The sequence below is a fragment of the Microcaecilia unicolor genome, chromosome 10 (assembly GCF_901765095.1).
Source record: "Microcaecilia unicolor chromosome 10, aMicUni1.1, whole genome shotgun sequence".
In the NCBI taxonomy this organism is placed as follows: Eukaryota; Metazoa; Chordata; class Amphibia; order Gymnophiona; family Siphonopidae; genus Microcaecilia; species Microcaecilia unicolor.
In genome coordinates this window covers 125,922,563-125,950,128 of record NC_044040.1, presented here as the reverse complement: position 1 = coordinate 125,950,128, position 27,566 = coordinate 125,922,563, and the positions used below count along the sequence as shown (strand labels likewise).

The window sequence follows — 27,566 nt, the reverse complement described above, 5'->3', positions numbered from 1 at the left end:
GATGTTTCATCCGGTAAGCTATACACCATCAAGACATAAAACTGGTCTTTTGCAACATTGTTCCATGTGTGTATTATATTTCCACCAAACCCACTTCCCAAGGGCCTTGTAGATCCAAAGGTCTTGCTAAATGTACTGTAAAATTAGAACTGGTATGTTGTGGGAATATGTCTGCAGAGGCGTTACTAGGGACTGTAATGTAGAACCCTTCATTGTCCATGTTGGTTCTCGTGCGCACCCCTTAGATGTCTTGTACCTCACTGGCCAACACCCAACTGTTAAATTTCTCAGGCCACCCTCTCCTTTTCACTAGACATTTTTTGTTCCAACCCCTTTCTTTTACTTCTAAAACTTTTTCAATACGGTAGACTCTTTCACTGTTTAGATTGATTTTTAATAGTTCTTCGGGGTAAAAAGAACCTTCCACAGCTTTCCTATCGTAATCCTGTATTTTGTAAATAGGCTTCTGCCTTCTGATTAACAGATCCGTGATTATAAATATTTCATTGGTCCATGTCTGTTCATACCCCTTTTGAAAAATGCCTTTGTTTTCAACAGTCTTACGTGATCATCTTTTTCACGGTTGTTTCTAGTTTCACATTCCCTCTAGATTGTTTTCCAGACCTGCAGAGAATTTAGAGGCGTCATATCAATAGGTCTACCCCTTATGGTTCTATGAAAACTCCGATTACAGCTATGTAGCATGACATGAAGAATCACCACATTTTAGACTTTGATGTATGGTTAAGCCACTCTACCACAGCCGCTTTTATATTGTTGTTGGTCACAAAGTGGCAGATTCATTTTCTTTTCAGTAACATTTGTACCAGTTTATTTAAAAACTCTTTACCCTTATCAGTTTGTATTTTTTTTTTAGGCATGTGGCCTAAACTAAATAACTTTTCAAAGGCTTCAGCCACTTCATGACCGGTTTTTGTTTTTAGACACATGGCCCAAGTGTGTTAATTAAGGTGTGGGGAAGTAGAATACTTGCAAAGGTTGCCGAGTCAGCTTCAAAGAGCCTGTTTAAAAGAGGCCCCTTAGATACAAAACTATATAAAGAGGAAATGCCCCACTGAACCTCCTTTCTGAGAAGTTCCGAGAGAAGAAGACATTTCTCTGGTAAGTGAACGCTATTTTGCTTTTTGCTTTGGGAACATAAAGATTAGGGTTTAAAGGAGGAATTGTAGGTTAGTGTTAGGCAAAATAAAAATATAAAAAGCAAATTTTAACAACTAATCTCCATAGTCTTTTCCACTTAGTTTTAAAAACTTTGTACCACAGCATTAACAGATAGAATCTAGCAGGCACTGCAGGATCTAGTTTTGTACTTATTTGCGATCTTGCCAGGTATTTGTGACCTGGATTGGCCACTGTTGGAAACAGGATACTGTAGTTAAGAAAAAATGAAGCAAGACGTAGTACTCTCTTAATCTGCTTGTCAAAAGACAAATTTCTCTTCCAAGAGAATAATTAATATAACTGAATTATCCTGTAATTCAGTAGAGGTTCCTATAACAAATAGTGATAAGACTGTGGCAGTTGCATTGCCCATAAATCAGAAGGCAGTAGATTTCAATGGATTCAATTTTAATTCCTTGATAATCAACCAACAAGCCACCACATCCAAACATCAGTGTAACTGAGGAGGTCAAATAAAGTGTAATCAGGACTACTAGTTGCAGTGCCGCCGAGAGACTGGGCCAGTCCCGGGGCAAGGCCGCCCCGCCTCCGCGCCCCCCCCCCCCCCCCCATCGCTACCTCCACTGCTACAGTCCGCGGTCTCACCTGCCTGCCTCCACGGCTCCGGGCCCCCTGCATTCAAGGCGCCAGTCGCAGATCGCTTCTCTTCTGGCCTTCCCTCCCTGTGTCCCGCCCTCGTCTGATGTAACTTCCAGTTTCCGCGAGGGCGGGACACAGGGAGGGAAGGCCCAAAGGGAGGTGATCTGTGACTGCCGCTTCGAATGCAAGGGGCCCGGAGCTGAGGAGGCAGGCAGGTGAGACCGGGAACTGCAGCGGAGGCAGCCTGACCCAGCGCCAGGCCCCCCTTGGAGGCCCGGACCCGGGGAATTTTGTCCCCCCGCCCCCCCCCCCCCCTCGGCGGCCCTGACTGGTTGGCAGCCATGTGGAACAGATGCATGTAAGAAAGTTCTGAGTTCGGCCCGCCAAATCCTTTCTATCACCCCTGATAATTGGATCAAGTGAACAAATGAAGGGAAAAGAGAGAATCAATCCAGAAAGGTGGTCAAATGCCCCGAACTATGAAACCAAAGGCAACTTCCTAAGTTAAAAATACTCAACAAAGGTTGCTAAGCAGGGGTCTAGAGGAAATACGCCTCAGGCAGGAAGCCCTCTGAAATCGCAGCTGTCCTCTGTGGGGGTCGGAGAAATCAGCGGTCAGGAGAAAATGGGGAGCTTGGTGCTAGCTGAGCTCTGTACAGCTAAGGCAGCAATAGATGAAGTTGGTAGTTTTGAAATTGGAGGAAAAGCTGGACATATTCAGAGAGCTGATAGAAAAATTTGAGGGTTGCCTCCATGACATAGAGGTAGCACATGAGGAGGACCACGAGGCGTGATTGGTAATATAGTGGAAAATGAAAAAATGGAGGACTCATAAAAGTGCAATAGAAAGTTGAATTTTAAGAGCCTTCAGGGTAACAGAGAGGTTGGAGGGGAGTCATACTGTGCAGTACATGCAATCATTGTTTAAACATTGTTTCCCTAACTCTCCTGCAGTGACTCTACTGTTTGGGGAGGATAGGGTTGGTGGGGCTAGGTTGGAATGGAATGTGATGGAGCAAACTTACTATTTGGCACAATTAAAGATTGCAAAAACGACATATTTCTCTAATTAAATAAAGACAGCAGGTAGTTCACAAAAACAGTTGTTTCATGTTATGAAACGCTTAACAACGACAACTAGTGATAGTATAGAGGCACCTGCCATTGAATCTGAGGTGCTGACAATGTTTTTTAGTTGTAAAATTGAGAAATTAATAGCTCATTTTCCAAAGGGCAGAGCGCGTTTTAACACTAGAGCTGTGTGGGTGGGGGGAGCCATATAATGGGAGTGGTAGGTGGGTTGCATCTCTCGCGCTACTGGTAGGGGAGAAAAAATTACTCAACCACTGTAAGGCTACCGATTGTTTTAAACATTGAATGCTTCCTAAAATGAATACTGTTAGGGGCAAATTAATCTCTTTATAAAGCATTTATTCTGCCACTTTTTCTTGTTTTTAAAACTTGTCTGCTAAAAGAAAATAGAAGCATTGCAAAAGAAAAAAAGTTTGCTTATCTGGCTTACAACAGCTGTAAAAAAAAAGGAAGGTGAACGGGCTTCTGGCTGTATGAAGTCTGGAAGCCTGATTTGAGCTCACACAGAGGTGTCAAAAACAAGAGGGAGAGTAGGGGGAGGGGTGGGTTTGTCACACAAAACAGCAGTGCTCTGCCTTGAGAGATGAGTTGGAAGGGGGATTTCCTTTTGGAGGGGCTGGAAAAACAATTAGCACGGCTACAGGCTGTTGATCTTTCACAGGCAACCTCTAAATAAAAAAGCACTTTTTCTGCTCATACTATCCCTATGTTTTAGAATCCACAGACCAGGATACGGCTGTGTGTGTGTGTGCGCGTGCGCGCGCATTCTTCAGGGCACAATCTCACACAGGAAGGGTGCCAGCTCTTACAGGCATAGTCCACAGGCTTCTGCCCCTGTGTGAATGGATCTGAAAGCCTAATGAGTCAGAACCCTATAGTTTATGTAAGCAAAGAAAAAATATATATTTTCTTTTCTGTGAGAAAAAAAGGTTAAGCTTAGCATGCGCAACTAAATTCTGTTGAGGCTGTAGGGGGCAGAGTCGGGGGGGGGGGGGGTTACGTCACTTCCATCACGTGACCCCATCCAAGATGGCAGTTAGTTAGTGACATGATGCATACATTGTTGGCCAACTTGCTAAAAAAGGGGTGGGGTTCGGGGTGTGTGGCCATCAGCCGGCCTTCCCTCATGTCCCGCCCTTGTGGAAGTTACATCAGAGGGCGGGGCATGAGGGAAGGCCGGCCGATGGACGAACTGCAAAGCGATTTTTCTTCTTCTAGTCAGACACAGGCATTGCCACTTGGAGATTTTTTTTTTATTTTGGGTCAGGTGAGGTGCCGGCCGGATCGGGTGGCAGAAGAGGGTCGTTTGGCGGGTCGGGCAGGGGGGCTCAGGTGCCTGGAGGGAGGGGGAGCAGGGAAACGAGGACAGTCGCGTGCTGGACATGGGTGGAGAGCATGGGGGACGGGGGGGTTACTGGACATAGGTGGATGGCAGTTGGCAGGGGGGACAGGAGGGTCGCTGGACATGGGTGGATGGAGGAGAGAGAAGAAATGCTGGACATGGATGGAGGCGAGGGAAGAGTGAGGAAGGAGATGAGGTGAGGGAAACAGAAGAGAGGAGAAAAAGTGCACATGGATATAGAAAATAGGCAGAAGCTGGATCCACTGGACAGTCAAGTCTGCAGAGGACCCAGCCTTTACTTACGGATGTAAGGCAAGAAATGAAGAAGAAAGGCGGAAAGTAAAGAAATAAATGGAAAGGAAGCCCTGGAAACAGAGTTAAGAGGACAGATAGCAACACAATCGGATACTGAGCCAGCATGATCAGAAAAACAAAGTCACCAGACAACAAAGGTAGAAAAAACTATTTTATTCAGGATTTATTAATTGGAATATGTCAGTTTTTGGAAATGGTGGGGGTTCCCTAGCGTTTACAAGCTGCTGTCATTTAAAGATAAGTTTATGCACTGAGATATGTTGGGCATATTTTATTATTAAAAACAGTTTTGCTGGATTACATAAATTATACGACTTGGAAATTAAACAGTATGATATGAATGATAAGAAGGGGATTCAATGAGGATTTGCACCACACCATTGCGCTTTTGACGCAAAGAACATAACTGTTCAGATGGATGTGAGAGGCAGTTACATCTGATGAACCCCGAAAATAATTTGGAGTAAATCGTGGATGACTATAAAAATTTGTAAACCCTGCAGTGAATATATATGTTTGGGACACTAATAGGATATTGGATGGAAGTTTAGTCCCCACATTTGTTCTATCTGGTGGGCTGTAATTTGAATAGTTTTTGGAAATGTGCATCTGTGATATTTTTCATGTAAGTTTCAATTTTTGTAGTATTGCTGTATGCTGAGTCTGACTTCTTGAGGTAACTTTCCAGTTCAATATTTTGCCTTCATGTGTTTTTCAGGTGTGATCAAGGAAGGTGCAGTATTCTGCTAGCGTATAGTTTGCAGCCCTTTTTGTTTTGTTTTGTTTTTCACTAGGTTGTGCACTGGTGTTTTAGAGCCCGGTGTAATTACAGTTGCCTTTCCACGCCACGCATAAGGTTGTAGCTCTTCCTGTCCTTGGAATTAGTGCTGTTTATGGTTTGTTAAGGTTATGAGTGTGTTTTTGCACAAGTTTGTGTATAGTGTTTTGCAGTGGAGAGATTGTGTGTTGGCCTTACTAAGGTGGCACCAAACATCAGAAAGGGTGTAGAGCCTAAATCATGACACACTACCTCTAAAAGGGTGTTTTGTGGCTCTACATGAGAATTGTGGTATTATGATCCCTTGCTAGCTTCATATTGTTGACGGTCTGCATTTTCCGTATGGCTGGTATATTGGTGTATAAGGTATTAATTGTGTCTATTTTATTTTTACTTTTTTTCTGTGTGTTGTCAGACAATTATGGATGACAGACAGAGTCGGAGTCTTCTTGAGTCAGAGATTTGTGGTATATATTTTTAAACAATTTTAATACCTTGGTGGTCTATATGTTTTTATATTGTACGTTATATTTTACACATCAATTAAGTGATTTTACACATCACTTAATTTTATTGTATATCTTTTCATTTCATTTTTATTTTATTGCATATATGGGTTACAGAGTAGTAGGGGAATTTGAAAGTACTGAATCTTTACTTAATATTTTTCCTTTATTCTCCTTTGTTATGAGAATTGGAACTACTAATTGTAGTGGACTTGAACTGAATAATTTCTGGGGAGGGGAGGTTTCATGATAGCATTGTGCTTATTATTTCAATCAGTTTTTTTGTACAAGTTTAGCTTCATTTGTCTTTATTTGAAATTTCATTAAAAAATGTTCTAAAATGGAATAATCTTATCAATGGGGTGGAGCTAGGGTGGGGCGGAGCTAGGGTGGGGCGGGGCTAGGATGGGGCCCCACTAAATTGGTCTGCATAGGGCCCCGCACTTGCTAAGACCGGCCCTGCATGTTATATTATGAAATTCATTTTTGCCCTGGATTATTAATGTTTTTCTTAAATGTATTTTTATTAAACAACTAATTTCACAACACTAGAACCCAACACAAACAGAACTCAGAATACAGAAAGCAAGAACCACATTACAACAATACACTCCCCAAGACATTTCCCCATTCAATAGGGGAAATAAAACTTTTCAAGTGAGATTGTAATATATTAACATACCCTAATCCCCACCCATCCCCACCCTCCCCCCCAACCCTACCTCCCTCCCCCCATAAACTCCAACCTCCCCATACCCCCTACCTCCCCCATTCCTCCCTAGCTCTCTCACACACACCTCTACCTCCCCAACACGCACACACATTCCATATATCCAACCAATCACGTATCCTTCCATTCAGAGTAGAATTAAACATCCTCTCAAAATTTGACATAAAACCACTTATATCTAACTCACACACTCAAAACTGCCCCCCTACCTTATTGCAGGCAGATGTAAAGAACTAGGTCGCGCCTCAAAATGCTGACCCACAGTGACATTATTGATATGTTGGTAAACAGATATGCAAGTGTTGTGGAAATTAATCCAGATTGCCACTTAAACACTGCCCATTTTGTCTCATAACCATCTTGGACTTGTGCCCTCCGGGTTACAAAATAAAACACTGGATTACACATGGCAAAAGAGGTGGTTGCTTAGCATTAGTTTACCGATCAGATTTTATAGTGGACGTGGTCACTGAGTCTTTTACAAATCTGTTGGAAATTGTTACCATCCGAATCCATACCAAAGCACTGAAGGATCAGTTGAACTGTGTCCTCTTTTATAGGCCCCCAGGTAGCTGGTCCAATGTTCAACAGATCTTCATGGACTACACATCTCATAGGCTTGTGTATCCAGCTCTAATCTTATCTTATTAGGGGATATCAATCTTCACCTTGAGGACAGTGACTCAAGTACAGCTCATGATTTTAAGGACTTCCTTCCACTCTGGGATCATACGTGTCCAGCAACACAATCAACGCATATAAGGGGGTACACCTTAGACCTCTTCTCCCATAACCTATACGGAGAGTTAGTCATAGCTAATTCTAGATGGTCACAAGTTTCATGGTCTGATCATTATAAATTTAATCTATCCATTCGCTGGATTAAAAAGGAAACCCATCTAAATCAAACCCGTAATCCCTTCTCCACAAGAGGTCGTATAGATGCGGTGCAATTCTGGAGGTCCATCTATAATACGGATTGGTCGATTCAGCCTGACTCAGAGAGCTTCCTAGCGGAGTGGACTACCAACTGTACACGTATACTAGACGTCATAGCACCACTCAAAATTAAGGCTTCGCGTGTGCGTACCTCCTCCCCTTGGTTCACTGATGAGCTGAAACAGATTTAAAAAAAGCAAGAAGGCTTGAAAGAGCTTGAGTGAAAACGAAGACCGGGGACACATTCCTTGCATGGAAGAATGTGCAGAGAAAATACAAGTACGCTATCAGGCAAGCTAAGCGTCGGTATTATTCTGACAGAGTGGGAACAGATAATTATGACTCAAAGGTAATATATCAACTCTTAAATAAGCTCATAAACACGAACTCTGTTGTCTCTTCAACCATTGACCATCCATCTGCTGATGAGCTTGCAAAGTACTTTCAAGAGAAAATTACTAAACTCCGCATGTCGTTGCTGCCTGCCACCTCTGATTTCAAAGATTTCCTAGCTGTTTTTGAGCCCCCAGCGGATGAATTTCCAGAAGACAGATACTGGGCAGACTTTGTACCAGTCACCAATGACGCAGTTTCTAGGGCGCTCAAAAGATTCTCCAAGAAGCATTGTTGTCTAGATCCATGTCCGAGTTATCTTATGAATTCAGCACCATCCTGCTTTCTCGATCACCTTTGTTATGTCTGTGGCCGTGACCACCCTCAGACTTACCCTGTTTCTGGGAGTCAGTGGCTGTGCTGGCTTCTGCTTGTCCCTGTGTCTGTCTCTGTCTTAGTTTCTCTCTGGCTCTGTGTGCTGATTGCCCTACTGAACCTCACCTGTGTGGGCTATGCCTTTTCCAAGATGGCTGCCGCCGACTCCTCTATGCCAGTATCCAAGATGGCTCCCGCTGGGCTGACTTCTCTGTGTGTCAAGCCTCTGTTTGGATGCAAGGTAACATAGTAACATAGTAACATAGTAGATGACGGCAGAAAAAGACCTGCATTGTCCATCCAGTCTGCCCATGACAAACTCATATGTGTATACCTTACCTTGAATTTGTACCTGTCCTTCTCAGGGCACAGACCATACAAGTCTGCCCAGCAGTATTTCCCGCCTCCCAACCACCAGTCCCGCCTCCCATCACCGGCCCCGGCACAGACCGTATAAGTCTGCCCTCCCCTATCCTCGCCTCCCAACCAACACCCCCTCTTCCCCCCAACTGCTCCGCCACCCAATTTCAGCTAAGCCTCCGAGGATCCATTCCTTCTGCACAGGATTCCTCTATGCATATCCCACGCATGTTTGAACTCCGTTACCGTTTTCATCTCCACCACCTCCCGCGGGAGGGCATTCCAAGCGTCCACCACCCTCTCTGTGAAGAAATACTTCCTGACATCTTTCCTGAGTCTGCCCCCCTTCAATCTCATTTCATGTCCTCTCGTTCTACCGCCTTCCCATCTCCGGAAAAGATTTGTTTGCGGATTAATACCTTTCAAATATTTGAACGTCTGTATCATATCACCCCTGTTCCTCCTTTCCTCCAGGGTGTACATGTTCAGGTCAGCAAGCCTCTCTTCATACGTCTTGGAACGTAAATCCCATACCATCCTCGTAGCTTTTCTTTGCACCGCTTCCATTTTTTTAACATCCTTCGCAAAATACGGCCTCCAAAACTGAACACAATACTCCAGGTGGGGCCTCACCAACGTCTTATACAGGGGCATTAAAACCTCCTTTCTTCTGCTGGTCACTCCTCTCTTTATACAGCCTAGCAATCTTCTAGCTACTGGTGATTGCTGCAGCTGTGCCTCTGGTGTGGAAGGGCTTTATTAATCACTTAGAGACTACAGCCCGGGCCTTTGCATTTCATCTAGGGCCCTGGTGTATAGAGTGCTCTGTACACTGTTTCAGTGTTTGCTCTGTACACTGTTTCAGTGTTTGCTCTGTGTGAGTTTCTATGTTTGACTAGCCAGCTTAGGCACCGTGTGGCTTGTTAGCCTGTGTATAGCTTTGCTAGTTCTCTGTGTTTGTTCCTAGTGTTAGACTAGCCAGCTTAGGCACCGTGTGGCTTGTTAGCCTGTGTATAGCTTTGCTAGTTCTCTGTGTTTGGTCCTAGTGTTGACTAGCCAGCTTAGGCACCGCTTGGCTTGTGAGCCTGTGTATAGCTTTGCTAGTGCTCTGAGTTTGTTTCCAGTGTATGACTTGTTAGCTTGGGCACAGCTTTGTTGTTAGCTGGTGTATAGCTTTACTAGTCTCCTGAGTTGCCTAGTGTATGTTTCTTGTGTATGACTGGTTTGCCTGGGCATAGCTTTCCTATTAGCTTGGGTACAGTCTACTAGTCCTTGTGTCTAACCTGCCGACTGCCAGAACCCGGACATTCCCTGCCTGGCTGCCTTGCCTTCGCCGAGGTGCCAGGGGGCACTCCTGGATCCTCATTCCTGCTGTTCCTGCTTGCAAGTTCCAGTTCCGGTTTTTCCTGTAAGCCCTGCCGGCCGCCCGAACCTGAGGGCTCAACCCTCGGGGAAAGGTGGTCAAGCGTAGGTGAAGCCTAGGTCCAGTGTGTTCCAGTCCAGCGGGTTCCGGTCCCTTGGGTTCTGCTCCAGTGTGTTCCAGTCCAGCGGGTTTTACTCCTGTATGTTCCAGTCCAGTGGGGCCCTCCAGTGTGTTCCAGTCCAGCGGGCTCCACTCCAGTGCGCACCCGTCCGGTGCGTTCCAGTTCCGTGTATTCCTGTGTAGAACTCCAGTCCGGGGTTCCGGTCCAGTTTTGTCTTATCTCTACCTTGGAGGTGATCTTGCCTGCCACTGCCGCTCCACGGTAGTGGCCCATGGACTCACAAACCCAGTGCTCCCGGGGAGGAAGCCTGACAGTATGCCAAGGTCCTCGAGCACGCGACAACCTTACATCCTATCTCAATCATATGCTTCAGTGTGGTTTGTTTCCAGATGATTTTGGAGTTTTAACTCCTATACCGAAAGACTGCAAGAAGAAGGTTGCTGATGTCACCAATTATTGTCACGATTGTGGTCGTGACCCCTCTCAGACTCACCTTATTTCCGGCGGTCAGCTTCTGAGCTGGCTTCTGTCTGTTCTTCCTAAGTTAGTTCTGTCTCTGTCTCTGTGTGCTGGCTGCTTCCAGCATGGCTCTGATTACTTCACTATACTGCACCTGTGTGTGTTAAGCCTCTCTGTGCTTCAGTATGCTTTCTGCCTGTGTCTTGGTTTGTGTTCCTCATGCCCACTGGTGGCTAGAACCGGTGGCTGCCATAGACTTTCCAGACTTTCTTTCTGGTCCGGTCCAGATATTCCAGCCCTTCAGACTTGGTTTGAAGTTTGGCAGCTAGCCTCACCTGTAGCTGCCCCATGATTCCTGCAGCTGAGTTCAGCGGCTGATGGGTTTATTACCACTTGGAAACCTTCTGAGTTTGCCTTTGCATCATCTAAGGTCCCTGGTTTGTTGGTGCTTTGTTGCACTTCTGCCTAGTCTGGTTTCTTGTTTAGTTCCTTGTCTGTTTCTAGTTATCTGTGTGTAGTTTAGCTTAGGTTTATTTGCTTACTTCTCTAGTCTTGTTTCTGGTCTATATTCCTTGTCTAGTTTCTGTTTGTCTGTGTCTCTTGCTTAGTGGCTGCTCTGCAGCTTTCAGTCCTGTCTCTTGTCTGTCAGTATTTGTACCCTGTTTCAGTGGCTGCGTGGCAGCTTTCAGTTCCTGTCCTTTAGCTTGTCCATTTCCTGCTTTGTGTAGTATTGTCTGTGAGTCCTAGCCCAGTTTCCTGCCTTGCTGCCCATGTATATTCCTTTCCCCTCTGACCCTCAGTCCCTGTTCAGCCTAGTTGGTATCCAGTGCCTGCCCTGTCCGGTAAGTCCTGCCGGCCGCCTGCACCCAGGGGCTCAACTCCTGGGGAAGGGCGGTCAAGCGCAGGTGAAGTCTAGCTGTTTCTGTCAGATTTCTGCCTTGTCTCTGGTGTGAGGTAGTTTTGCCTGCCACTGCTGCTCCACGGCAGTGGCCCAAGGGCTCACGAACATAGTTTCTGCTTTGAAAGCCTGACAGTTATAGACCGGTGGCATCCATTCCACTTTTAGTCAAGTTGATGGAAAGTGTGGTCACAAGCCAGCTCACGGATTACATACTAAATTTCAATCTGCTTGCAACTTCTCAGTCAGGCTTCCATGCAGGACACAGCACTGAAATAGCACTGCTCACTCTACTTACCAAACTAAGGCAGGAACTTGCTACCGGCAAGAACGTACCACTCCTCCAATTTGATATGTCAAGTGCATTTGATATGGTCAATCACAGTATTCTCTTAAGTCTGCTGGACAAATTGGGAGTAGGAGGTAACATACTCAAGTGGGTGAGGGTTTTCTCACACTTTGATCATACAAAGTCAAAGGGCATTCGCAATTCTCATCAGCATGTAATGCAGACTGTGGTGTGCCTCAGGGTTCTCCTCTGTCGCCTATCCTTTTCAAACTTATGATGGCCCCACTGGCAATCACATTAGCTGATTTGGGACTCAATCCGTATATCTATGCTGATGATGTTTTAGTGTATATACCATTCTATTCTAAAGTATCCAAGATTATTAAGTCTATCGAACACGTCCTGCATGTTATGGACTCTTGGGCAAGCGCTTTTCAACTAAAGCTTAATACAGAAAAAACACACTGCCTTGTTCTGTCTTCCCAGCGCAAGTTAATTCATCCAACTTCTATTGTTGTTAACAATCTCATCCTTTCTATCTCTGATCATTTGAAGATTTTGGGTGTTATCTTTGACCGTTTTTTAACATTTGAAAGACAAGCAACGGCGCAAACACAGAAGATGTTCATCATGATGTGGAAGCTGAAGCGGGTACGCCACCTTTTCGCGAGGCATCTCTTTAGAAATATGATACAGTCATTAGTGCTTTGTCATACAGACTACTGCAATGGTACGTTAGCAGGGTGTAAAGACTTTGTTTTGAGGAAATTACAGACTGCCCAAAATACAGAAGCAAGACTCATCTTCAATAAAGCCCGGTTCGATAGCGCAAAGCCTCTTCTTGTTAAACTTCACTGGCTTCCAATCAAAGAGCGAATCGTATTAATTACATGCTGACCATGATCGACTTGCCTGCCAGAAATGCTGACCCAACATTGCGATTATATCTCACCTTGCATTACCCAAGCTGGAAAGGATGTAAGCATGGCTCTATTCAGGCGTCAAACTTTCCATTCATCAGTGCGCAAAACTGGAATGCACTTCCCAGAGCCATAACCAGTCTGAGTGACTACCTTCTCTTTTGCAAGGCACTAAAAACTCATTTGTTTGTACAAATATTTTCTGCAAGACCTATGTAGGACTATTAACCCCTGCAAGCATGCAAACGTGGATTCTGGTTGGACCCATTCTTTTGTACCGTTCTATGTAAAGTGTCTTTCCTTTCTTGCACTTTTGCTCTTCATTTCTAATTTGTCTCTGATATCACCCAGAGAACTCTCTCTCTCTCTCTCTGGTTTTGTAAGCCACATTGAGCCTGCATGTTTGTGGGGATAATGTGGGGTATAAATACATTGATAAATAAATAAATAAATACAAAGCTTCAGTACTCCTCAATTCTAAGGAGAGTATCAAACCATTGTAGTTCTTGCAGAACACCTTTCTAGTAACTCAGTGTAGGGGGAGCTTTACTTTTCCAGTACCTAGAACTAGACTGTTGAGTAGCTAAGCATAAAGTGTAACTCAAATCACCAGTTAATGCTCTGTGATCCTCCCTTGCCCTGTAGCCTAATAAACACATTTGGTGCTTATTAGGATTATTACCATAAGTGTTTATGTGTTTGTAGGGATAGAGGGGTTGCAGTATAAGTAACAGAACATTTTATAGTACTGCGTAGTATTTCTTACTTCCACCTGGCTACTCCTTCATGCTACCTTCTGGCCAAAATTTTTGGGTAGAACACTGAACCTGGCATAACTATAATCATACTGATGCAGCATGGATACACGTAACTTACAGTATTCTATAAGTGCATAAGTGGGAGACATGCCTATATCCCACCCATGCTCTGCCTTTGCATTTACGCACTATGCCACTCATGTGCAACCTTCCAGAATAGCACTTAGGCACCCTGTTAGCACTTTTGTGGGAAAGTGTGCCCTTATGCACATAAGTGATGGTATTTTGTAGTTTTGCATGTATAAAGGGCTCATAAATTCAGTGCCCAGTTATAGAATTGCTCTTAAAATGCTTATTTATTTGTGTAAATGATCTGTTATAAAATTAGGTCACAGCTAAAAGTATGAATGGTGCAATCCAGCGCATAGTTGTACAGTAGGAATGCTCAGGGTGGAGTCTGGGTAGACCATGGGCGGAGTTATGATTTACATATGTATTTGGTGTGTGCAGAGGCTGAGAACCTGGGGAACTGGGTTTGATTCCCACTGTGGCTCCTTGTGACCCTGGGCAAAAACTTAGATTGCTCCAGGTACAAAAACTTAGATTGTGAACTTATTAGGGACAGAAAAATTACCTGTATACAATATATATAAATCACTTTGGTATACCACAGAAAGGTGGTATATCAAATCCATGACTCTTTACCTATTCTCAAGTAGGCTTAATACCTGCACCTTCAATCTAGGAATAATCATATAGGATATAAAATAGGCAACAACAAAAATAGCCACCTTCCTGCCCTATTAACCTAGGCACCCTGTTATTGTTTATTCTTAGGTGGGAGGATAAATAGCCGTGATGTCTGGATGTATAACTCTCAGCTTAACATATGGATCAGAGTTGCCTCCCTAAATAAAGGCAGATGGCGTCATAAAATGACTGTCTTGCTTGGGAAGGTAAGCAAACATTTTTTTTTATTTTTTCACTTTGTCGGGTTATGACCTTTACTCAGAGGTCCTTTTGCTAAGATGCACTAATGGATTTAGTGCACACTAATGATTAGTGTGCGCTAAATGATAAGAAGCCCATTATATTCCTATGGGCATCTTATCATTTAGTGTGCACTAAAACTATTAGCGCACCTTAGTAAAATGACCCCTCAGTGTTTGAGTTCTCATTCTCTTTAGAATTTTTAAGCCTTTTTTTTTTCAATAAAGTTTCTTTCTTTGTTCTTTGCAGTCATCTGTTCATGTATTTACCAACTGACTGATTGCAGTTAAGAAAGTTCCTGGTTTTGCCTGTGGTTCTAGAAACACAGTAACATAAACACAGTTCATTGTGCTCCAGTCTGAGGCAATGTTTAAATTCATAGTTGAAGTGTTTTTCAAAAGTCAGTAAAGCAGGAGATATCTGGAGGTTATTATATGTGTTGCTGTGGTTTTAAAGTCAACAATATATGTTTACAATTCTCTTTAGATGGATTTGTGTGGCACATGCTGTTTTAGTTTGGTGGTAATGTCTGATTTTCTGTAATATTTTAGCATAGTAAAAATCTCTGTAGGGCCCTTTTACTAAAGCTTAGCGTGTGCTAACAGACTTATGTGCACTGAATTCCATGTGGCCCATAGGTATAAAATAGGATGCATAGCTCAATGCTTGTGCTAATTCTGTTAGCTCCATGGGCGTAGCTACGGGTGGGCCTGGGCCCACCCAATTTCAGCTCAGGCCCACCCACCCAAGCGCCCACACACTGTGCAGCAGCCTAGCCTAGCGAGTAGCGACCACGACAGAAATGAGAAACGGCACCCGCTCACTCTGGCTCAGCTGAGCTGATCTCTCCAGGCTCCCTCAGGCCCGCCCACCCAAGTGCACACACACTGCGTACCACGTCACAGTCAGGGCCAGCTCAGCTGATCTCTCCTCAGTCTGCCTACCTTCGGCTCGGCGGCGGCACTGAAAAATGCACTTGCAGCAGCAGCAGGTCCCATCGCGGCCGCGCAGCGCGTCGTAGTTGTTCCCTCCATCCATCCTACGCGGTAGCGCAGTAGCAGTATCGTATAATGACGTGGCTCTGGGTGTCCTCCACCGTGCCAGCAGTAGCTGGAGGAGCTATTTGGCCCTCCCAGGCTCGCTTAATCAGCTTGAGCCCCCATCCCCCAGGCCTCAGCCCTCTCCTGCAGCCACAAACAGGTCAAGCACAGGAGCTAGCAGCACACAGAGCACAATCTACAGTGCTCTGAGTCATTTGTCACCACGTGCACACAAGTGTATGGTGTGTATAAGAATTTGGAAAACTGAAGCCCAGCTGCCCAGGTAAAAAAAATATATTTATATATATTTATTTATATTATATACAATGTAATGCTTGTGGTGGGCTTCTGGGTGGGGGTGACTCTTCACTGCCTATGGAAAAAAAGTATTATCATTAAATATACTTTTTTTTCCCTCAGTGACAGGCCCACCTTCACCCAGAAACCCACCATCAATAAATTTTAATAAAGGCGAGTTTCTGGGTGGGGGTGGGCTCTACAGTGCAAAGGACATTAAGAAAACCAAAATGTTTTATATTTAATGCTGGTGTGCTTCAGGGTGGGGGAGGGTGAGAATGGGAAGGGCAAGGGATGGGTAGAAGTAGGGTAGGGCTGAGGCTATAGGGAGGGGTGGGGGTAGGATAGGGCTGATGCCTAGCTACAGGAAGGATGGTGAGGAAGGGAAAGGCTGATGCTGGGCTATGTGGATGGATGGGGAGGTAGGGAAGAGTAGGGGAGGGCTGATGCTGGGCCACTGGGATGGATGGGGGGGGGGGGGGGTAGGGAAAGGAAGGACTACAGGACAAATTTAAAACTTTGGTCCTTTATTTTGTAATTGATAAGGTTGGTCTGTGTTCTACCTGTGACCGAGCAGGTGAGAGATTCTGCTGGCATGTGGTTTGTGTGAGGATCTATGAGTCTGACTTGCTTGGCTATTCCAATGGGATGTGTATTGCTGTTGTATTCACTGCTGCCTTTTTAAAGGTACTGTTACTGGTATTCCTATTCAGAATTGGTGTTAAGGTTTGCAGCATAGGCTCTAAAAAGCCTCTTTGCAGGATATAGTGTTATTTCACAAAGTACCAGGCAGTGAAGGGATTTTGTGTTGCTATTATTGAGGTGCTATCAAAATTTGAATACATTTTTCCTATGGAAAGCTGTTAGAGGAAACATTCTAGCTATGTTATGTATATATCCCAAGAAAGGCTACTCATAACCTATATACATAGTGCCCACCCATGTTAGCTCTGGGCCCACCAGTGGCGTAGCTAGGGTAGTTGACACCCGGGGCCGGTCATTTTTTAACACCCCCCTCCAAAATCCAGTAATAGGCATACCGAGAATACAAAACACTCAGGATCTCTAGAACAATTTTACCATACCATAAGCAGTAATTTCTACGAGTCACATAAGGAAAAGGAAAGCATCTTAAACACTACAGTGAGCACTAGAACATCAATTCGCCTATTGTAAAACGTAACCAGACAGAATAGTACAGATCGTCGATCCTGCACAGTCAATGCCAACTGAAAGCCGTGTCTTTTTCACAAACAAAGATAAACCCTAAACCACTATAGAATAAGTAATCAAACTTTCTATTTATGATTCAATTTGTTTATTAATTTTTCATTTAAACAAGAATACACTTGTTTTGAAATACAGCCATAACACATTATTTGAGAAACAATAACAACATTTCAAAATCAAATCATCAAAGAAAGTAATAACATACTTCCTAAACATAAAACTTTTTCTTTTAATCATGATTCATTAAGCTTTCTTAGACCCCATTATAATGAAAAGGGCGATCAGAGTTAGAGAAGAATTATTACAAATCTTTAATCAAAAGTAATTAAGGCAGCATATATTCCCCCATAATATTTCTAACTACTACAGTTGTTTAGAATCAAGAAATGATTTTAGACTATCTGGTGAATAAAAGGTGTATTTAACCTGGCCCAACCTAACAAGACATTTACAGGGATAGGCAAGAAAAAACATCCCTCCTATCTCAAGCGTTCTTTTTTTTTTAATGCCAAGAAGGCTTTCCTTCTCTGTTGGGTCGATTTTGTAACGTCAGGAAAAATCTGCACCTTTACTCCACCAAAACAGGTTTGTAAATTCCTAAAATACATTTTCATGATATTATTCAAATCCTGTTCAAAAATTAAGGAAACAATCAAAATTGACCTTTGCGTAGTCTCATCTACAGTTTGTTCCAATATAGCTGATATATCATCAAGATCTAAATTAGTGTGTGATACATCTTTTTTTTTTTCCAGTTCTCCCTTAGAAGCTGAAATATAATTTCCATATCATCATGCTGATCAATCCATAGACTGGTGGTTTGTGTCCATCTACCAGCAGGTGGAGATAGAGAGCAATCCTTTTGCCTCCCTATATGTGGTCATGTGCTGCCGGAAACTCCTCAGTATGTTCTCTATCTCAGCAGGTGATGGTCACACACAGCAGCAGCTCTGGCTAGGTCTCCAAGCCTAATCTTTAGGTTTTGTTGAGTACCTGGGGTTGAGGGCTCTTCTTGAGCAAGTGCAAACCTGGTGGCGCCAGGTCCCTCCTTTTCTCCCCCCTCCCGCTGGCTCCGTTAAAAAAAAAAAAAAAATTTTTGGACGTCCTTAAGGGCGTTTATTTCGACGTTTATTTAAACGTTTATTGCAGCTACTCACTGGGACACCAGGTCGTTACAGCTCGGAGCGAGAAGCAGGTAATGTTTACCTTTTTATAGCGGGCAGGGGGTTCCCCGATTGATCTCCACGTGGCCTATGGCGTCGGAGGGTGAGGGCGCGAAGAATCGCTCCCCGGACCGCGTGTGCGCTTCTAGCGGGGATGCGGGGGTTTTAAAGTCTGATTCGCCCTTGTTGGGTGTCAGTTTGGAGACCGGTCAGTGTCCCGGGTCTTCCTCCGGCGCGGCGGTTTTTCCCGACATAAACGCCCATCCCCCGCTGCTCGCCTCCGCCATCTTGGCCGGCCACTCTGCTCGGACGGCTTCTTCTTGGGCCGCCCTTGAGCTGGGAGACGTTCATGCCATGGCCGCCCTTGATTTGGGCGACGGCAAAAAAGCGGCTAAAGTTAAGCGCCGTTCTTCCCGCGCGGCTCCTTCGCGGAGTGTCGCGCCGGACGCCATCTTGGATGCGCAGCATGTTGCTCCCCCGCTCTTGCGAGCGCCGGTTGAGAGTGCGTCTAGGGCTGTGGCCCAGGCTGCTGAAATACACACTGGGGGGTTTCTCCCCCGAGTTTATTTTGCTGCTGCATCAGGCCTTCCTTATGCAAAACGCTGCCCCTTCTCCCTTGTCCGATAACGGGGTTGAGGCCCCCGGAAGTAAACGCCCTCGGGTGGATTCCCAGGCCTTAGAGGACGCTGTTTCCTCTGATGTAGATGAGGGCAGCGTATCTGAGTTCTCCCAACAGTCCTTTGGGGATTCCTTGAAGGAGACGGATTCCCGCTCGGATGGAGTGGATGACCCCTCTGCAGCGCGGATCTTTCGCTCAGAGGATTTGCCCAACCTGTTACTGCAGGCCATGAGCATTTTGAAGATTTCCTCGCCAGAGGACGTCTCTCCCTCAGCCCCTGTTGGCTCTGCCATTATACTGGGGACGAAGCGCCCGCCTAGAACCTTCCACGTGCATGATGCCATGCACACCTTAATTTCGGCTCAATGGGATGTCCTGGAAGCGAGCCTCAAAGTGGCTAGGGCTATGTCCCGCCTCTATCCTTTGCCTGAAAGTGAACGTGAGGCCTTTATTTGGCCTACCGTGGATTCTTTAATCACTGCGGTGACTAAGAAAATGGCGTTGCCGGTGGAAGGTGGCACGGCCCTAAAGGACGCCCAAGACAGAAGATTGGAAGCGGCTTTAAGGTCGTCCTTCGAGGCGGCTGCCTTAAGTTTGCAGGCCTCAGTTTGCGGCTCCTATGTGGCCAGGGCGTGCCTGACGTTGGTGCAGCGGGCTTCCCCCTCGGATCCTTCCTTGAGGGCTGACTGGCCGGCCCTGGAATCGGGCTTGGCTTATTTGGCAGACTTACTGTATGATGTCTTGAGAGCCTCGGCTAAAAGTATGGCTCAGACAGTCTCTGCGCGGCGCTGGCTTTGGCTGAAACATTGGTCTGCGGACCACGCCTCTAAGTCCCGCCTGGCTAAGTTGCCTTTTAAAGGCAAGCTGCTCTTTGGGGTCGAGCTGGACAAAATCGTGACCGATCTCGGCACGTCTAAGGGCAAGAGGTTACCAGAGATCAGGGCTCGGGCCAGTGCTCGCCCCGGTATCTCCAGAGGACGGTTTCAGGAAGCCCGTCGGTACCGCCCGGGCAAGTCGGGCTCCTCTGCCCCCTCTTCCTTCAAAAGGAACTTCTCCCCCAAGCAGCATTCCTTTCGCAGAGACCGCCGTCCCGGAGGTGCGCCCTCCGGTCCTCCCCCAGGGTCTCGTACCCAATGACGGGGTCCTGGTCCATGGCCCAGTGCAGATTGGAGGATGCCTGTCCTCGTTTCTGGGCGAGTGGACCAGGGTAACTTCAGACGCTTGGGTTCTGGAAGTCATCAGAGACGGCTACAAGTTAGAGTTCTGCCGACCCTTAAGAGACGGGTTTGTACTCTCTCCCTGCAAGTCTCCGGTCAAAGCTGTGGCAGTGCAGCAGACCTTGGACAACCTGATACGCCTGGGTGCGGTCGTTCCGGTGCCAGAAAATCAGATTGGCAAGAGACGTTACTCCATTTACTTTGTGGTACCAAAGAAAGGAGGTTCTGTCTGGCCTATCCTCGACCTCAAAGGGGTCAATCGGGCCTTGAAAGTGCGGCACTTTCGCATGGAGACTCTCCGCTCTGTTATAGCGGCAGTGAAGGCAGGGGAGTTCTTGGCTTCCTTCGACATCAAGGAAGCGTACCTGCATATTCCCATCTGGCCTCCTCATCAACGCTTTCTGCGTTTTGCAGTCCTGGGCCGACACTTCCAGTTCAGAGCCCTCCCTTTCGGGTTGGCTACTGCTCCGCGGACCTCCAAAGTAATGGTGGTCATCGCGGCCTTCCTGCGAAAGGAAGGAGTACAAGTCCATCCTTATCTGGACGACTGGTTGATCCGAGCCCCCTCTTATGCAGAGTGCGGCAAAGCTTTGGACCGGGTGGTTGCTCTTTTGAGCTCCCTGGGGTGGATCATCAACTGGGAGAAGAGCCAGCTGCGCCCGACTCAGTCCCTGGAGTATCTGGGAGTTCGATTCGACACCCAAGTGGGCAGAGTGTTCCTGCCAGACAATCGGATTGTCAAACTTCAGGCTCAGGTGGACCAGTTCCTAGTAGCCTCTCCTCTTCGGGCTTGGGACTATGTGCAGCTGTTGGGCTCTATGACGGCCACGATTGAAGTAGTGCCCTGGGCCAGGGCTCATATGAGACCACTACAACACTCTCTGCTGCAGCGCTGGACTCCGATGTCGGAGGATTATGCTGTGCGCCTTCCCTTGGACCCAGCAGTGCGCAAGGCGCTGAGCTGGTGGCTGCAGACAGACAAGTTGTCTGCAGGAATGCCTCTGGTGACCCCGGAGTGGATTGTCGTCACGACGGACGCCTCTTTGTCGGGCTGGGGAGCCCACTGCCTGGGAAGGACAGCGCAGGGGCTCTGGTCTCCTGCAGAGGCAAAGTGGTCTATCAACCTCCTGGAACTCAGAGCCATTCGGTTGGCGCTTTTGGAGTTCATCCCGGTACTGGCGTTGAAGCCAGTACGGGTCCTGTCGGACAATGCCACGGCTGTGGCCTATGTCAACCGCCAGGGAGGTACCAAGAGCGCCCCTCTAGCCAAGGAGGCCATGAATCTATGCCAGTGGGCGGAAGCGAACCTGGAACAGCTGTCAGCGGCCCACATTGCTGGAGTCATGAATGTCAAGGCGGACTTTCTCAGTCGCCATACCTTGGATCCTGGAGAGTGGCAGCTATCTGCTCAGGCGTTCTTGGACATCACGAAGCGCTGGGGCCAGCCGAGCCTAGATCTGATGGCATCATCGGCCAATTGCCAAGTGCCGCGCTTTTTCAGCAGAGGACGGGACCCTCGATCCCTGGGAGTAGATGCTCTTCTCCAACAGTGGCCTACACAGGAGCTTCTCTATGTGTTCCCGCCCTGGCCCATGTTGGGCAGGGTGCTAGACCGGGTGGCAAAGCATCCGGGCCGGATAATCCTGGTGGGTCCGGACTGGCCCAGACGTCCCTGGTATGCGGACTTGATCAGGCTCTCAGTGGACGATCCTCTGCGGCTGCCAGTGGAGCAGGGCCTGTTGCATCAGGGTCCCGTGGTGATGGAGGATCCCTCCCCCTTTGGTCTTACGGCCTGGCTATTGAGCGGCAGCGTCTGAGAAAGAAGGGCTTCTCAGACAAGGTCATCGCCACTATGCTGAGAGCGAGGAAGCGCTCTACTTCTACTGCTTACGCCAGGGTTTGGCGTACCTTTGCAGCGTGGTGTGAAGCAGGCTCACTTTCTCCCTTCACTGCTCCAATTTCTTCAGTGTTGGCGTTCCTGCAAGAAGGTCTGGAGAAAGGCCTGTCGCTCAGTTCCCTTAAAGTCCAGGTAGCGGCTCTGGCTTGCTTCAGGGGCCGCCTGAAGGGTGCTTCCCTGGCTTCGCAGCCAGATGTGGTGCGCTTTCTCAAGGGAGTTAATCACCTGTGCCCTCCTCTGCACTCAGTGGTGCCTGCGTGGAATCTCAACCTGGTGCTAAGAGCCTTGCAGAAGCCGCCTTTTGAACCCTTGTCAAGGGCATCTCTGAAAGACCTGACGTTGAAAGCAGTCTTTTTGGTGGCTATCACTTCAGCCAGAAGAGTTTCCGAGCTCCAGGCACTCTCATGTCGAGAGCCCTTTCTGCAGTTCACGGAGGCAGGAGTGTCTATTCGCACAGTGCCTTCCTTCCTGCCCAAGATTGTTTCTCGCTTCCATGTGAATCAGCAGCTCTGTCTCCCTTCCTTTCATAGGGAGGACTACCCAGAGGAATACTCTGCTCTCAAATATCTGGATGTGAGACGAGTCATCATCAGATACTTGGAAGTGACCAATGATTTCCGGAAGTCGGATCATCTGTTTGTCCTGTTTGCAGGTCCTTGTAAGGGTCTGCAGGCTGCTAAGCCTACAGTAGCAAGATGGGTCAAGGAAGCCATTGCAGCGGCTTATGTGGCCGCGGGGAAGGTGCTGCCTATCCAGCTGAAGGCTCACTCCACTAGAGCTCAGGCGGCCTCTATGGCAGAGGCCGGGTCCATCTCCTTGGAAGAGATTTGCAAGGCGGCAACTTGGGCATCGGCCCATACCTTCTCCAGGCATTACCGCTTGACTGTGGCTGCTCGGGCGGAGGTCCGGTTTGGAGCTTCAGTGTTGCGGTCAGGGATTTCTATGTCCCGCCCTGGGTGAGTACTGCTTCGGTACATCCCACCAGTCTATGGATTGATCAGCATGATGATATGGAAGGTAAAATTATGTATCATACCTGATAATTTTCTTTCCATTAATCATAGCTGATCAATCCATAGCCCCTCCCAGATATCTGTATTGGTTATATTCTGGTTGCATTTCAGGTTCAAGTTTAGTCTTCAGTTCCTGTTCAGGAGGACTTCGTGTTCAAGTTTTTCAATGGATTCTTCAAGAGTTGAGACGAATTTGTGTTACAGTGAGCTGCTGCATTCCTCTCCCCTCCGTTTTACGGGGCTGGATTGAGTCTTAAATTCTGCCGGCGCTCCCTCCCGCTTCGTGCGGCAGTAGGGCAGCTTTGTACCCCTCCCGCTTCGGCGGTGTTAGGGTCAGTCAGCTCCTCCCGCGGTTGCAGGATAAGCCAGATCCCCCCGCATCGGCGGGTGTGGTGTCCCTCCCCCGCTCCGCGGGGATGAGCTGGGTTAATTCCCCTCCCCCGTTTCGGCGGTGGTGAGCTGGGCAGAGTGTCCCTTTGTGGGTGTAATTCTCTAAGTGCTGAGTCCTGCAGATGGAGCTTGGATATTGACATACTGAGGAGTTTCCGGCAGCACATGACCACATATAGGGAGGCAAAAGGATTGCTCTCTATCTCCACCTGCTGGTAGATGGACACAACCCACCAGTCTATGGATTGATCAGCTATGATTAATGGAAAGAAAATTATCAGGTATGATACATAATTTTACCATAATTTGTTTACAGGGGGTATTGCATCCAGAGGAATTTTCAGAACTTATTGAGGTATTTTTTGAATAAATCATGTGGATTAATGCCAGGGAGTTGAGGAAAGTTCAGTAGTCGCAAATTAAGTCTTCTATTAAAATTTTCAATTTGTTCCACTTTTCTTCGGATCTCAAGATTATCTTCTATCACTCCACTTTTAAATTCTTGAATAGAATCAACTTTCTGCTGAAGAGCAGTTACTTTCTCAGCTATTTCCCTTTTAATCAGGTCTATCTTTGAGTTCAAATCTTGAAATTTTTTATCAAAAGTGCTGACTTCTCCTGAGGTCTGTTGTAACGTCACATCCATTTTATTCAGCATTGTCCATATCATAGCTAGATTTACCTCCTGCGTTCGTCCTGAGGCTCCTGCCTTTGCTCCCGGCGTCTGCTCTAACGTCTCCCGACCCTCACTGGGAACCTTGCCCGCAACACTTCCGGTAGGGCAGCGCTCCTCATCAGGCTTCGCTACTGATGCCGGACACGGAGGTTTCGTAGTTAACGGTGGAGAGAGAGATATTTCCTCTCCCAGCAGGGTCTCCGCTTCCCCAGAGATCCCCGCTATGGGATCCATACCTCCAATAGATTGGGAGACTGGCGCGAAGAAACGTTCGAGGCCTGCTTGGGTCATCGAGGGAGTCGAGGTAGGTGGGGGAACTATCCGCGTCACCCCCTTTCTTTTAGTATGCGGCATTTTATCGCTGGAAAATTAGTATTTCCAAGTCAGGATTCAGAGCGTCTCTTCACACAACTTCTTACGCCGCCATCTTGGATCGCCCCCCAAACTTTCTATTTAGACAAAAATTAAACTGAACCCCCAAGAGGCCAGACTGAGCATACAATGCAACACCACAGAAACAGAAAATAAAATACCACCATTTTATTGGACTAATACATTTAGCTTTCAGAGACCAAAACCTTCTTCCTCAGATCAGATCAGTACAGTATAGTGATTTTACAATATCCTATCCTGGCCTGAGGAAGGGGGTTTTGTTCTCCGAAAGTTAGTCAAAATGTATTAAAATTAGTCCAATAAAGATTACCTTATTTCCATGTTCTATTTATTAACACAGCTACAATACTACTTTATCCTAAAGCAAAAACATAAAAATATATATTTTACTTGCAGTTTGTTGTCTCTGGTTTCTGCTTTCCTCATCTTCCTTCCATCCAGCATCTGCCTTCTCTCTCTCTCCCTGCCATCCAGTGTCTGCCCTCTCCCTCCTGTCCCCTCCATCCAAAGTCTGCCCTCTCTCCCTGCCCTTTCCATCTAGGATCTGCCCTCTCTCCCTGTGCATCTCCTTCCTTTGTCTTTCCTTCCCTCCATCCTTGTCCAACATTTCTCCTCTCTTCCATCCATGTGCATTTCCTTCCTGACTTTCCTCCCCTCCATCCATCCATGTCCAACAACTCTCCATTCTCCCATGCTGTCTCCTCCATCCACCCATATCCTTCAAATTTCCTCTCTCCCCTGCCCCCATTCATCCATCCACATCCGGCAATTCTCCATCTATGTCCAGGAACTCTCCATTCTCTCCTGCCATCTCCTCCATCCACCCATATCCTTCAAATTTCCTCTCTCCCCTGCCCCCATTCATTCATCCATCCATATCCAGCAAATTTCCTCTCTCCCCTGCCCCCTCCATCCATCCACCAGCAATTCTCCTCTCTCCCCTGCCCTCCCCTCCAGTGATCTCTTCTCTCCCCATGCCCTCCCCTCCCATCCATGTCCAGCGATTCTCCCTGCCCTCCCTCAGCTCCCTCACAGCCCTCTTCTCGTTCCTTCCTGCCCTCCCCTCCATCCATCCACCCACGTCCAGCAATTCTCCTCCCCTGCCCTCCCCTCCAGCGATCTCTTCTCTCCCCCATGCCCTCCCCTCCAGCGACCTCTTCTCTCCCCCATGCCCTCCCCTCCAGCGACCTCTTCTCTCCCCCATGCCCTCCCCTTCTCTCACTCATGTCCAGCAATCTGTTCTCTCCCCCTGCTCTCCCCTCCCATCCATGTCCAGCGATTCTCCCTGCCCTCCCTCAGCTCCCCCACAGCCCTCCTCTCCATCCATCCACCCACGTCCAGCAATTCTCCTCCCCTGCCCTCCCCTCCAGCGATCTCTTCTCTCCCCCTGCTCTCCCCTCCCATCCATGTCCAGCATTCTCCTCTCTCCCCTGCCCTCTCTGTTCCTTCCTTCCTTCCCGCCCATGGCAGCCCTCCTCCTCCTACTCTCTGCCCCCCCCCCCCCCCCCCGTATCATAACCTTTTACTTCCCGTGGTGGCAGCGGCGTCAGTTCTGTTATGAAGATGGCACTGCAGGCTCCCTTCCGGCTTCAGCTTCTCCCTTTGCTCTTCACACAGTGAGTGTCCCGCCTTCACGATGACGCATTTCCTGTTTCCGCGAAGGCGGGACACTCACTGTGTGAAGAGCAAAGGGAGAAGCTGAAGCCGGAAGGGAGCCTGCAGTCTTCTTCGTAAGTAACTGATGTCGCTGCCACTACGGGAAGTAAAAGGTTATGATACGGGGGGGGGGGGGGCAGAGAGGAGGAGGAGGGCTGCCGAGGGCGGGAAGGAAGAAGGAGAAGGGTTCTACGAGGCGCCCATGGGGGGGGGGCGGATTTTGGGTGTGGGGGGGGGGTACCTGGAAGCAGCGGGAGCGGCGGAGCACCCCCCCTTGTGCTGATACCCGGGGCGGACCGCCCCTCCGCCCCCTCTTACTACGCCACTGCGGCCCACCCAAAATGTCAGGTCTGGCTACGCCACTGGTTAGCTTACACTAAGCTTTAGTAACAGGGCCCCTTTAGGAATATGTTGGATACTGTAGATGCCTTGTGAGGTTTGGAATTGTAAACTCTACCACATATCTTTGTTTTTTCTCTTCTCATTTTTTATACCAATTTGAAAGAATTCTGCCTGCCATTGACTCTCTGTATGTCTTGTAGTAAGTTACATAGGACCTGTGTACTAAGCATTTGTCTTGTAGACATATGGATGGCAATTTTAAATAGGTCAGACAAGAAGATACATCTGGAAAATGGGCTGCCCTAATGTGTGCTTGTATTTTATAAATTGTGTGGAAGGGGCTGCACAATTTATAAAATACATATATCTCTGCCACCCTGAAGTGTACTGTTGAAACGTACACGCACACATTGTGCTCACAGAACTTTACTTCACACATGATATGTGCATTGATGCGCGGGCACATGGACATCAGCAAATTTGCAGCAATGGCTAGAAAGCTGAGCTTTGATGAGTGGAACACGCCCAGCTTATGGTTGGCCATCAGCAGTGGATATTTCATCACTGGCCAGAGGAGGGCCGAGCCTTGATGTTCTGGGCCTTGGTGCACCTCAAGGAAGTATTTCAGTCTCTAGTCATCCTAATCCAGAGAGGTAAGAGCCTGTAACGTGGGAGGGAGGGACACAGAGAGTAAATGGAAGGTTAAAGGTTATAAAGTGTGGGCTAAGGTGCTGCACAGTAACATCCAGATGAAACCATTGTCCTGACTAGGTACACAGCTACTAGGTACACACAAACTACTTTTGGCAGCTTGCCAGTGTATTGGCCATTCCTGGCACAAGATCATGGCAGCATGGACATGCTAGAAGACAGTACTCAGTGAAAAGGTGCTAAGGGGCTACATAAGGTTTCCTAGGGACAGTCTGCTGCCTGATATGGTCAGTGGACTCAGTGCATGACCAGGAGTCACATGAACCACCCATGCTACCAAGCAAAGGCATGCCACATTATGACAAAGGTCTAGGGCATGCTAATAGATAGGAATGGGGCTGAATACATCCCTGAAAGGATCTTTGACTAAAAGAGTCACTTTCTCTTCCTCTTTCCTTCGTAGGCACTGAAGTGAAACTGATACCTGTGGCTCCAGGAGGTGGAGGATGACATGGAATAGCAGAGAGGTCAGTACACATACCACAGGCTACTCACACACCTTGCCCTCTGGGCATATTTTATAGCACAGCCATGATTTTCTATCTTGTTGCACTACCTCTGCAGAGAGAATT

The 27,566-nt window shown here is 47.2% G+C and overlaps 1 protein-coding gene across 3 annotated transcripts in view; it reads left to right on the top strand.

The window, feature by feature from the left end:
- The window catches only part of KLHL24 (kelch like family member 24), a 451,642-nt gene that overhangs the window by 206,499 nt on the left and 217,577 nt on the right, over positions 1 to 27,566 (top strand). For all 3 annotated transcript variants that reach the window (XM_030216184.1, XM_030216186.1, XM_030216187.1), the window contains exon 4: positions 14,198 to 14,316. In XM_030216184.1, the coding sequence (XP_030072044.1) occupies positions 14,198 to 14,316 (119 nt within the window). The remainder of the gene's footprint in view (positions 1 to 14,197; positions 14,317 to 27,566) is intronic.